Source organism: Leuciscus leuciscus (genome assembly GCF_965113295.1).
Source record: "Leuciscus leuciscus genome assembly, chromosome: 6".
NCBI lineage: Eukaryota > Metazoa > Chordata > Actinopteri > Cypriniformes > Leuciscidae > Leuciscus > Leuciscus leuciscus.
In genome coordinates this window covers 20,002,703-20,016,355 of record NC_138730.1, presented here as the reverse complement: position 1 = coordinate 20,016,355, position 13,653 = coordinate 20,002,703, and the positions used below count along the sequence as shown (strand labels likewise).

Below are 13,653 nucleotides of genomic sequence, written 5' to 3'. Positions count from 1 at the left end.
TTACTCTGAATTGCTATTTTTTTGTTATTATTTTAGGCTGCCTGGTGCTTCCATTGGAGATATGTCTTTGTGTGAAATGGAGGCTGGTCTTTCTTTCCAGCACCATAATACAATTTAAAGGGAAGGCATTACCTGTTTGCTCCCAGTTGAGATCAGATCACATCTGTTTTTTTTACAGTCATACACAACAGAAACTGTAGTTTAGTCAAATTGATTGCTATAGGTGTATTTTTGTTCTGAACTGTCAGCTTTGGATATTATGATTATTGTAGAATTCTCAAGCTCTTGGCACACCAGAGTATAGCTCACACTTCTGACCTGTCAAACTCCCACACACAAATGTAATGCTGTCTACCCACACAGAGAGAACTGTTTGTAGGAAATCATCATGAATTTCAAGTTTTCTCTAATATTGTGAATACTATTAAAATTTACCTGATTCTTTCTTCCACAGGCCTATTCCCAAGATGCCTACCTTAAGGGTCATGATGCATACAGTGGAAATGCCCGCCATATTCCGCAGCCACCCCCTATATGTTATCCTCGAGTAGACTGTAAGCCCCCGGGGATGGCCCAGGCCACTGAGACATTAGCCCCGGGGGTTGTACCATCTGATCTAGGATATCGTGTGGAGATACCAGTACCTCCCTCCCCTCCACCACCCATTCCAAAGACACAGACTGCGGTATGTGTGTGCAATGAAAGTGTTCGGACAGTGGTGTTACCTCCTGATGTTCCCATGGGCCGTATGGTTCCGGGTCATAGGGGGGACTATGGTCTAGTAGGCCCAGATCCAATGCTGATTAGAGCCAGGCCTGGTACAGTGTCTGGTGGTCGTCCGCCATACCTTCACCCTCGCAAAGCTGACATGTTCCCTTCAGGTTACCATGGTGATCATTATGCCATTCCACCTACACACTATGTGCCTGCTTCCTCCATCAACTCCCCTGCTACCCACCAGAACATTGATTGGCGGACTTACCAGACATACCGGGAATATATTGATAATAAAGGTCTTCACACTTACAGTCGGACTATTCAAGAGCGTTTAGACAGCCTGCGGACTGCATCACAAAGTGTCCATGGTGGCCCTCACTGTGGACCCCAACCTGGATGGGGCAATAAGTTACGCCGCAGAAGCACGTCTCATGAGCGGGCTTACCACGGCCCGTCTGTGCTTCCTCCACGCAGCGCTTCACAAGATAGGATGAGTGGGGCGGAGAGAGCAGCCCAAGCCAGGGACTGGCCTCCTCGTAGTGTGTCCTCTGACGGCCTCATGCGGAAGCCCCGCATTCATTCGTCAGACTATGTAGAACATGAACTAGTTTCTGCCGCACCATGGGCCGCTGTGGATAGGCCGCTGTATGGCAGAGGAGACCAGAGGAGTCGTCCTAGTAGACAGTCTCTCCCACCACGGGCGGTCCTTTATCGTCCCCCAACAGGGTATGGTATGAACATCAGGGGTGTTGCTGGCTCCCATATGCACAGCTCCAGAACGGACATCCCACCCACTGCTGGTTTTACAGAGCGACCTCGTAATGGAGTAAACCAGGCCAAAGAGCCTCCTTCCAAAGACCAAAGCGGAACTGTTGTTGGAAATCGTATTTCTAATTCTGCATCAAACCAATCAAGAACTAGGGCTGAAACCATGCAGAACCCAGAAACTGGGAAAGAGAATCCAGTGGGATATAGATCGGCATCTTACTCGACTCCGCCTCCTCAGAGGCCACAGGGTGGGGCATCAGCTCAGAGAATTCATTCACGGGATGTCAAGGGCTTACCGGTAAACGGGTCCAGTTCTGTAGAAGGTGTAGTCCTCCGAGAGAAGCCCCCAACAGGGAAGGGGACCCCACAACCGCTCCGCCATCCCTCATACATCCTTGCAGTGAATGACACGGATGGGTCTGAGCCGGCAGGGGGTGGTGTCTGCTGGTTGCCCAACGATGCGCGCCGGGAGATGCACATGCAGAGACTGGGGGAGCGGCTTGACTCCTCCTTCTGCTCCAGTAATCTGGACGAATCACTTGACTCCATTCCCTTCATCGGTAAGTGCACTCATTGTAACCATAGCAACGCTAACCTGGCAACATTCTTGAGCCAGCAGTAGGGATTGTTTTAGAGCTACAGCAGATCTTTTTTATGTGTAGACTTTGATGTATTTTGCAATTATTTTCTTATATACAATTAATGTGATCAGTGCTTTTCTGTGTTGTAAATGCTCCAGTACCTTATGCGATCTCAAACTGTGACCTTTCATAATCACAAATCCCGACCCCATGTGTCCAGACAGAGGATTATCAGAGCCAAATTTTGCTTTGTATTGTTTATCAAACTCTCAAAGCTTGAGGAATCAGGGTGATTTTGCAGGAGGTGCAATTCCAGGCCTATGAGTGTGTTTGGGAGTGACTGAAATAGAGTGAGAGTGACTGTGTGTGAGTCATGGTGTTGTTCAGGGAGGAAGTGGCCTTCCCTCGTACTCTAATGCCTGAGGATAGGTCTAGAATATTGAGTGGTAGTCGAGCTGCACTCTGTCACATTTCATCTTTGATGCTTTGGTGTTTTTTGCACTAGCCTTTTGATATTAAGCATACTGTTAATGTCTAAAATCTTTATTGCTTATTTTCCATACTGCTTACACATTTGGGTGAGAATTTTGAAAGTGAGAAGGTAAATAAATAGTGGTAGCAGTGTTAATGATATGATATTCCCATTAGTGCTGGAGATTTATATAGAAAATTCATATGTTCCCGGCAACAAAATTTGATCAACAATGTGAATATTGCAAAAATTATAATGTGCTTTTCATTTCCCCATTGAATTTCCTAAGTAGACTTCAGTAGAAAAATAGTGTTGGTAAGTTCAAACTAGAGCTGCTCGATTAATCATTAAAAGATATCAATCTCGATTTAAACACCCATGCAATCTTATTCCTAAATGACAACGATTCTGCTGTCTATTAAACCTTTGACAAAATCACACCTCAACATTCAAATCTGTGTTGGCTGCAAGTGAAATATTTATGAGTGAGTAATTGAATCATTCCTTCAAATGGATTTATTTTAAATAATTCATTCAAATTAATGAAACATTTTTAAATAGACTGCAGCAATGAACATTTTGCCAGAACCTCTAGTAAATTGTTAATTTGTTTATTTGTCATGATCTCTATTTGAATTTAATTTTTTTGTGATTCTCAATTTATCCAGAATCTTGCAGATTTTCCCTCTTTTGTTAATCGCTAATTCAAAAGCGAAAGTAAAAATGTGCACGGCCGCACTGGCATTCATAACGGTGCGGAGCAGAGCGAGCGTTTTCAATTAATTCCAATGGAAGTTGAGAACGACAAAACAGTGTAATGACAAACTCGCTTAAACATTTTGCTTTGAAACCAAATCTTCCGCCATTGTCTTGTCAGTCAAGAGTGAGGTGAAATGGCCAAAGTGAGGTGAAATATGATGACTGCTGCTGATTTGTGCTGCGACTCTTTGTTCAGCTCATGCTGCATTGAGCAGACACGTTCCGTTTTTAATTGTAGTGTCTGTTCTCTAACTGAACTAAATAATTTTTTGTACTATAACAAATCTAATCGACGTTGGGGGCGGTGCCGTGGTGGGCAATTGATGTAACTGGTCACACCTACTATCACAGCAAGCAAATACACAGCAAATATATACATCAACAATTAATCATACATACAGGTTGTGATTCTGAGGAGCAAGTTGGTCCAAATAAAGTGTGTTCTGTCGTAATATGGTAATTGTTGTTTTAACAATGTGCTATTTGACATTATCGAGTATAGCCTATCCCTCACTCACACCCAGAGTATGCATACTCTACGTGATGTAGTCTTGTAGATTAGACTAGTGCGGGTGCACATTTAGAGTGCACACTTTTACTGTGTGATTTAGCCTTTATTTATATAATTTAGTAATAAATATCACGAGTGCAGTTTTGCTCCAAATATCAGCATGATAACAAATGTGATAGGCTATTGATTTTATACAAGTTTAATAAACAAGAAGATAATATTAAGTGACTTTCATTTTAGACACCATATTGCCTGTTTTTGGTCTCACCAACGGAAATAGTTCAAAACAAAGCCTCACACGGCGGTGTTTCCTTACTGAGGGAATCAGCTTTTTGAATGAATCAGTTGACTAGGATAGATTAAGATAGTCAAATGCTTCTTTCCTTGAATGAATCAACCATTTGAATGAATCAGTTGAATCTCAAGGATTAACAGTGACTTGCTGACACCTACTGGCGGTTTAAATTTCACATTTAAAGGATCTTTTCTTGTTTTAAATAATTTTAAATATCAGTCTGAGACTGGAATTCCTGACGTTTCGTTTAGGTGGTTCAGAGTTGATTCTTTCTTTTGGGAGACAATAGCTAAGTTAAAATGCCTGTCAAGATATCATTTGCAAGATAACGTCTAGCAATAATAAATAGTATCTGTATTTTCTTAATTTCTCTACTACCGACAGCAGAACTGGTAATGGAGCTTATTGATACTGCTGTCTTTCATAACTTAGGCCGTTTAATACCAGGTTTCGGTACTCATCCCTAGCCCGGCACCTCTGGGTTAAAGGGTTAATTCACCAAAAAATATAGGACTCACCCAACAATTTAGCGGTTTAGTCCACATTTTCCGAAGAGACACGATCGCTTTAATTGATGAACAGATTGAATTTAGGCTTTTATTCACATATAGAATTGATCAGCGAACATAAACAATAACAAGAAGTTCAACAATACATGCTTGACACGCAAGAATAAACCTTATTGGTTCTTGAGGAAGCTCAAACGTACTGCGTAACACACAAGAATGAACATCATTGGTTCTCACACGTCAAGCAAGCTTTAGTTTCCATTTACCATAACTTATATGTGAGTTGAATGTTTATGTGAATAAAAGAGGATGGTTGCCACCTATTTCATCCACAAAAAAGACAACAACAACAAAAAAGACCTGCCTACCATCCCATTAAATGAAGCTAGGTGATTGCTGATAGCATTAAGGTTCTTGTGTCTTGGAGTGAAGCGATCTGTAGGCTATGCTAGAGTTCTTCGACTAGGCATGAAGAGTGTTTTGCATACCTTCCCCTTGGCCCTATTTGAGACGCTGGAGGATGCAGGAACTAGGGCAGTTACTTTAATTTTAGCTGCTCCAGCCCTTTGGCAGCACAGAACAGCTTTGTACTCCAACCTTTTTTGGCTGAGACCATCAGAGAAGCTCAAAAGTTTTCAGTGCTTTCAAAAACAGGACATGTCAAATTGTAAGATGAATAAAACTGTCCTCGTTCCTAGAAAAAGTTTATGCAGCAGGGTCTCTGCATTAACGCTTGTCTGGGACAAGTGGATTTTTTTGAAGGGCCAAGGGAAAGAGAATTTTACTTGCCCTACCGGTCAAGTAGCCTGATTAAAAAACGAACCAAAATGCGAGAATGATTCTGATTTTATTACATTTAGTGTAAGTGGCGATTAATAGTGGATAATAGTAAGTATCAATGTATTGACGGTAACAAGGTTGCGCTGTTGAGGCTCGTGCAGCCTCTCGAGGAGAAATCTAAACAAATGAGACTCTGTTAACATGATACTGTGGTTTTTATATTTATATATATTTAATGACATATGATACAGTTATGCAACATCACATGACCAAAACGGCTGTTTTTCTGAATACCATCACGCTTGAAAACACTGATTTCATACAACAGTTCAATAAACAAGTAGTTTAATATTAAGGCACTTACATTTTTGACACAATATTGACACATTTTGTTCTATTTCAGCAGCGAAAATAGTTCCAAACATAGATCACAGCAGAACCATAGCGCATCTCACAGCAACACTGTGTTTGATTACTTAATGACTCAGCGTTTTAAACTAATCGATTGAGTCAAAGATTCAATGACCCATTCATAAACAACTGCCTCATTCTTGAATGAATCTGTCGTTTGATCAAATTGTTTGAATGAATGACTCACTGACTCACTCATTGAAATTAGACCTATTAGTCAATGTCGATAAAGCATTAATTGTTGGAGATTTTAACATACACGTAGATAATCCAAATGATGCGTTAGGAGCTGCGTTTACAGATTTATTCAATTAATTTGGGGTCAAGCAAAACGTCACCGGACCAACACATAGTCTTAATCATACACTCGATTTAATTATATCACATGGAACCGATCCAATCGATATAGATATCATTCCACAAAGTGATGATGTCACTGATCACTACATGGTAACTTGCATATTACGTACTGCTGTAATATGTCATGCGGCGTCGCGTTATCAACCAGGCAGAACAATCCTCCCATCCACCATAGATAATTTCTCAAATTGCTTATCTAATCTGTCTCAGCTGCTGCCTGAACCCAAACAAACAGATGAACTAGAAGAACTAACTAGCACTATGAGCACCATTCTCTCTAGAACATTGGATGTGGTTGCACCTATTAAATTAAAAAAGGTCAGAGAGAAAAATAAAGCACCATTTTATAACAATACTACGCATGTTTTAAAGAGAGAAACACGTATTTTAGAGCGTAAATGGAAACAAACTAATTTAGAGGTCTTTAGAATCGCGTGGAAAGACAGTATGTCATTTTATAAAAAGGCCCTAAAAGCGGCCAGGGCTGAGCACCTCCGCAAACTAATAGAAAACAACCAAAACAATCCAAGGTTTTTATTTAACACCGTGGCTAGACTAACAAATAAACAGACGTCTCCCGAACAAAATACCCCGTTACAGTTCAGTAGTAATGATTTCATGAACTTCTTCACTGAGAAAATAGAAAGCATCAGAACCACAATTGCAAACGTTCAATCTTCAATCGCGCCTTATAATTCAGCTTCAATTATCACCCCGCAAGAACAATTACAGTGCTTTACAACTATAGAACAAAAAGAGTTAAATAAACGTATCACTTCATCTAAAACAACAACATGTTTATTAGATCCTATACCAACTAAACTACTGAAAGAAGTGTTACCTGTAGTGGAAGAGCCTCTCCTCAATATTATTAACTCGTCTTTATCTTTAGGTCATGTTCCAAGAACATTTAAACTGGCAGTTATAAAACCTCTCATTAAGAAACCACAATTAGATCATAATAATCTAGCAAATTATAGACCCATTTCAAATCTTCCATTTATGTCTAAAATATTAGAAAAAGTGGTGTCCGCTCAACTGGGCTCTTTCTTGCAACAAAATGATATCTATGAAAAGTTTCAGTCTGGATTCAGACCGCATCATAGCACTGAAACTGTGCTCGTTAAAATCACAAATGATTTACTTTTAGCTTCTGACCAAGGCTGTATCTCAATACTAGTTTTACTTGATCTTAGTGCTGCGTTCGATACTATAGATCATACATTACTCTTAGATCGACTACAAAATTATACTGGTGTTCAAGGACAAGCACTAAGCTGGTTCAAATCATACCTATCTGACCGCTACCATTTTGTCTATTTAAATGGAGAAAAATCGACCATAACTCCAGTAAACTATGGAGTGCCGCAGGGATCTGTGTTAGGCCCTCTATTATTTTCAATATATATGATGCCACTTGGAAATATTATAAGGAAACATGGAATTAGTTTCCATTGTTATGCTGATGACACTCAAATATATATTTCATCAAGGCCGGATGAAAACGCTAAATTTTCCAAATTGACAGAGTGTGTTAAAGATATAAAAGATTGGATGACGCATAATTTTCTTTTATTAAATCCAGACAAGACAGAGGTAATACTTATCGGTTAAAAAAACCGCCCACAAAACCTCGCACAATACAACTTTAACATCATAGGATGTCCTGTTACTTTATCCTCTACAGTAAAAGACCTGGGTGTTATACTCGATTGCAACCTGTCTTTTGAAAATCATATTTCATATGTTATAAAAACAGCCTTTTTTCCACATTAACATTGCTAAGCTACGTAATATGCTATCAGTTTCTGATGCAGATAAGTTAGTTCATGCATTCATGACCTCGAGACTATAGATTACTGTAATGCTTTATTAGCTGGTTGTCCTGCATCCTCAATAAACAAGCTACAGTTAGTCCAAAATGCCGCCGCTAGAGTTCTTACGAGATCAAGAAAATATGATCATATAACACCGATTTTATCATCACTGCATTGGTTACCTATAAAGCTCCGTATTAATTATAATATATTGCTACTGACTTATAAAGCCCTAAATGGCTTAGCTCCAGTCTATTTAACGGATCTTCTATCACCCTATAATCCATCGCGCTCTTTAAGATCACTAAATTCAAGGCTTTTGGTCATACCTAGGATATCCAGAACCACCAAAGGAGGGAGAGCATTTTCACATTTGGCTCCAAAACTCTGGAATAGTCTTCCTGATACTGTTCGTTGCTCAGACTCGCTCTCCCAGTTTAAAACTTGATTAAAGTCGCATCTCTTCAGCCAGGCATTCATATAATCCTACAGTTCAAACTACAATCCGGCCTCTAGCTCATAAATGCCAGAGGAGAACTGGCCCCCGACTGAGCCTGGGTTCTCCCAAGGTTTTTTTTTTTCTACATTAGGTCACCTGATGGAGTTTTAGGACACCATTAGGTCACTTGATGGAGTTTTTCGGTTCCTTGCCACTGTTGCCTTTGGCTTGCTCAGTTGGGGATATTTTGGGGATATTTAATTTAATTTTATCAACCAATAAATTCCTCTTGAAAAAAACTTTGTTGTATTATTTTAATTTAATACTGTGAAGCTGCTTTGATACAATCTGTATTGTGAAAAGCGCTATACAAATAAACTTGACTTGACTTGACTCATTGAAATGGTCACTTGCCTACACCTATTAGTATCCCCCCCCCCCCATTTTTTTATTTATTATTTGTATATTCCAAAAATATTTAAAACAATCTCATTACATTATTTAATACTGTTGTGATTTTCAGTGTAAATTATTTAATTTGATTGGTAACAGCCTTATAGTGTCTTAATATTATAATTGAATTTATTGATCAAATTTAGGAATTTGATGAAGCATACATTTAATATGATTAGGAAAGAAATGCCCATTTTGAAGGTAAAAAAATATTACCTTGGGGTAAATATCACATATGCAGATTTGAATATGTCAGAGCTGATAGAGCACTGATGAGAATATGGCTTCAGAATAAATTACATTTACACCACAAAAAAATCCTGTTTTCTTTTCCGGACAAGCAACTTTTGCAGAAGCACATGACAAGGCTTAATGTCGAGCCCTGATGCAGACTTCTTACTTGCAATGAAATCAAGACATGCACTACAGCCTTGCCATTTTTAAAGCACGTTAAAAGCTGATTTCTGTGGTATGTTATATATATAAAAAATGTTATAAAGAATCAAGAATAAAGTATCAAACAATATCAATTAAGTTTGGGTCATTCCTTGTTTGGTCAGACTCAGGCACTTTTTTTATTTACCCTGTGGCAAGAAAATGAACAATGAAAAGAGTTAAAGTTAGCCATTGCTCATTGCTCAGTGTATTGGTAGTTGGCTAATGTGAGGGTGTCTGCTTGAAGTTAGTTTTAGTGTATCAGTTTTAGTTTATCATCATCATACCAAATTGAAAAGATATTGCAATATGACATTAAAAAGGGGATATTACGACAGACCAGTAACCTGTAGGAATGCTGATAAATTAATTGCTAATTAAAACCTAATACATTTTTTGTTTTGTTTTTGTTTTTTGTGTGTGTGTGAAAGTTTTTGATTAAAGAGAGAAAAAAAAATAGAAACACCTGTGACATTTTGGAGTGAGTTGCCAACTTTCCTTGGTGATGGACAAAATGGTGACAACAAAAAATTTGCCCCATGTTAACTTAATAAAATGTACTTTGTGGTCAAACTAATGATTTCTGCCTTTTAAAATTTAGTTTAATATTTTGAGGCATATATGATGGGGGCATGAATATGTACTGCATAGTAGGGCACATTTAATATTTTATTCATTGTTGGAGCTTTTTTTGCTCTCTTTGGCATGCATGTTTATAAATGTACACACAGAGGCTTGCACAGTTATTTTATTCACATGTTTACTGCTCTGTTACTATGTTTACAGATGAGCCAGCCAGCCCTAGTGTAGACCATGATGGCAGCCACATTCCTGCATCGGCTGTGATCTCTGGAGCTCAGGCTGTAATCTCTGACAGCCCAAGCCCTACCACCCCTAGTCCCCTCATGCGCCGGCAACTGTCTCATGACCAAGGTAAGAAATTCTGTGTAGATTTCAATTTATTTGAACAATTATTGACATCTAACAGCACCATATGAATGGCACAGGGAACATTTTGTTGAACATGTTGCTGATGTTGTATATTTTTTTGTCTACATCTATTCAGAATCTCTCAGAAATGCCATTCTGGAATCAGGAACCAAAACAGAGCGCTCAAAATCATACGATGAGGGTCTGGACAACTACCGGGAGGAAGGACGTGGGTAAGTGTCTTTTAAAAGCGCTGGATCATAAAATTTGGAGGTTCCCAATACTGTAGTTGTGAATGGTTGTTTGGCCTAACATATTCATTCATTTTCACAGACGATCCAGCAAACCGAGTCTAAGTGTTTTCAGGAAGGTGAGAGATGCACTTAAAAATCTCCCTCATAAAGAGCAGCTTTCTTTAAACCAGAACGCTCATTTACTAATAACGGTGATGTTGGCTTTGCTCCAAAACCTACTGAGATGCCTATGTAGAGAGCATTTTAAAGCTGTGCCTAAAGTTCAATCTAATATACATTCTTTTAGCCAAATTTAAGACTATATCGCATGTGTCCTTTGTGGAGACAAACTGCATTTTGACAAAAGTCCATCCAAGATGAACAAAGAATCAGACCCATTAAAGTAATGGCGCTAGAGTCTCAGCGATTGTGTGCAGTCCATAGGCTTCTCATCGTAGGGTTGGGTGCAGTGGCGACAATTCACCAAAAGCCAAGGTATGGCGAACTCTGATGACATCATCAAATCTTACTCCCTCGACGTGACTAAGCGTGTGTGTGTGGTTCGTCCAAAGATGGATCACATATAGCTTTGATCATAACAGCAAATTAGACAGTTATAGACCACTGTTATAAGAATGAAGGACTTTTCAAGTGCTTTTCAAGTACTTCACACAACTTTTTCCAGCACATCAAAGTTCAAAAGTCTGAATATTATCCAATTTAAATGTTATTTTTAACGTAATGACCCCACCCAAAAAAAAAAAACACAAAGTTTCATGATGTAGGAAAACTATCACTTACTAAAAAATACATGATATAACCATTATAGTCAGTAGATGTCTGCAGAGGTGCACTTATTGGCTCATTAGTCACTTCCACTCTATTACATAGTTTCACATGTTTATTCATTTATTTTTTTTTAGAGAGATGATCAAAACACTATTATAAGATAATAAAAAAAACTATTTGTCACTTTTTGTACTGAAGTGTGAAGTATATATTTGTTGGAAAGGTCAAAAAGTCTCATGAAAAACAAAGACTTTTCTTGAAATTGCAAGTAAAATTACACAGACCTGCGAGTAAAGAACGCTTCCTTTGTAATCACTTACAGTGTCAGTCGGTTCAGTGCCAAAAACTCATTTTAATCTAAACTAAACTTCACAATGAATCTTGTATTTGCATCGTGTCTCCGCTTTGTGACAGGATTTGCGTGTGTGTAAAACGTAGTAAATTTGAGTTAAACAAACTCATTCACCACTCGCTTCCAGTAACTTAACCACCACTGATTGGTCACTATTTTCAACAGAAATGCCTCTGATTGGCTCCAATACTCAGTGCTGCAAAATCAAATTGTGAATAGACCCATTTGCAGCGATGTTAAACTCATGCCACACGAATATAACAAACAGATCGCTTTAATTTACTTGCTTTTCTCTCTTATTAAACAATTACAAATTATATGTGAGACGTAGTAATATAACACCGTTAATCCTGCAATAAAAATATACTACTTTGCATTGACCTGACCAGCCACGGTATGGCATACCCTGTCATACTCAATTGACACCCCTACTTGGGTGACTAGTCAATCATCATGCCTTATCCCTAATGTAGAGCACTACATAAGTCACTTGCGAGGTTCCATTTTAGTTTGGGGTAGCCTAAGAAGGGAGTTGCCTGTGTATTGATCACAAGCAACTCACCAGGTTTTGGAATAAGGGCAAAAATAATGAATATTTAACCAATACTTATACTAATACTGTTCTGGTTTTATAGGCTCTTGATGGCCATAAATCTGATGACTCCAGCTCCAGAAGGGACTCCTCCACTGAGATCTTCAGTGATTCCACCAAGGAGGGTTGGCTGCATTTCCGACAGCTCAACACAGAGAAGGGCAAGGTGGGAAAAGTATCTCTCAGTCTCTTTCTCTGTTGAATTTTCCATAGTGCCAAATGCATTCAAGAGCATATCGAATGGAATGATGATAGTTTTACTGTGATTATTTTAAATTAGTGATCATAACCAGTTTTTACATTTGTTCCTATCTATAGCGAGTAGGAGGTGGTATGCGGCCATGGAAACAGATGTATTCAGTGCTGCGTGGACACTCCCTCTACCTCTATAAGGACAAAAAGGAGGGGCTTGCTCATGTCAACTCCCAACTGGAGGACGAGCCTCAATCAATCAGCATCAAGGCCTGCTTGATTGACATCTCCTACAGTGATACAAAGCGCAAGAATGTCCTACGGCTAACGACTTCAGACTGCGAGTATCTGTTTCAGGCAGAGGGCCGAGAGGACATGCTGTCCTGGATAAGAGTCATTCAAGAAAACAGCAACCTGGACGAGGAGGTTTGTTGAAAATGATAGCGTGGTCTTCTTGGCTACCTTCACACTGCAGCTGCATTGGCGAGGTCTTGTGTGAGAGGGTTAAGAGATACCCACAAATCTAGTTTAAAGAGTACAAAGACACTTTTTTTTTTTATTGGTCATAACTTCTGCAGAGAAATAACGCAGACACTGAACAAGGATGACACTTTCTTGTGCGAATGTGTCGAGCACCTGTGTTTGTCTATGCTGTCAAATGGAGTATAGTATACTTTAAAGCCAGGCATTTGCTGTAAAAATACGCTGTGTTTTTTAGTATTTGCGTCAAAACTGAGGTTAATTTTGTACTTTAGACATTAATTTATGGAGTGACACCTCTATTCTGTCTAAGACAAAGTGTGTCTGTTGCAACCACTTGATTATTTATTTTTTACTTCCAAAGAGATGGTCAAGTGTGCAGTTCCAAAGCTGAATAAAAACCTTCAGGGCTGAGTATAAAGGGGTCAACAAATTAATATAAAAACTCACAATGGCCACTTTTTTTTTCTCTCTAATGAGAAAAATCTCATCTAAACATGCCAAGCTTGGATGTTTTATGTAGAGTATTGCCTGTTGTCATTTTTGCTAATGGTCATTTGGTTGTGGGCACACCAATTTTTGAGCCAGTCACTTGAGCCATAACTGCCATGTGACTAATTACTGTAACTGCAGGAAAATGACAACCTGACAAAGCTGGATTGGCTGTGGCAAATTGGCCTTCTAGTGACTCCTGGTGATGCATGAGCTGTGACGTCAAAGGCAGCAGGCAGGGAAAAATCTATTTTATGCTTCTAAGTGGTCCACTGGTAAAGCATAT

The 13,653-nt window shown here is 39.0% G+C and overlaps 1 protein-coding gene across 3 annotated transcripts in view; it reads left to right on the top strand.

Annotated features, from left to right (window-relative positions):
* Positions 1 to 13,653, top strand: part of arhgap21b (Rho GTPase activating protein 21b) — a 55,200-nt gene that overhangs the window by 30,604 nt on the left and 10,943 nt on the right. For all 3 annotated transcript variants that reach the window (XM_082171938.1, XM_082171940.1, XM_082171939.1), the window contains 6 exons: positions 455 to 2,045; positions 10,094 to 10,240; positions 10,374 to 10,470; positions 10,571 to 10,607; positions 12,247 to 12,369; positions 12,522 to 12,821. In XM_082171938.1, the coding sequence (XP_082028064.1) occupies positions 455 to 2,045; positions 10,094 to 10,240; positions 10,374 to 10,470; positions 10,571 to 10,607; positions 12,247 to 12,369; positions 12,522 to 12,821 (2,295 nt within the window). The remainder of the gene's footprint in view (positions 1 to 454; positions 2,046 to 10,093; positions 10,241 to 10,373; positions 10,471 to 10,570; positions 10,608 to 12,246; positions 12,370 to 12,521; positions 12,822 to 13,653) is intronic.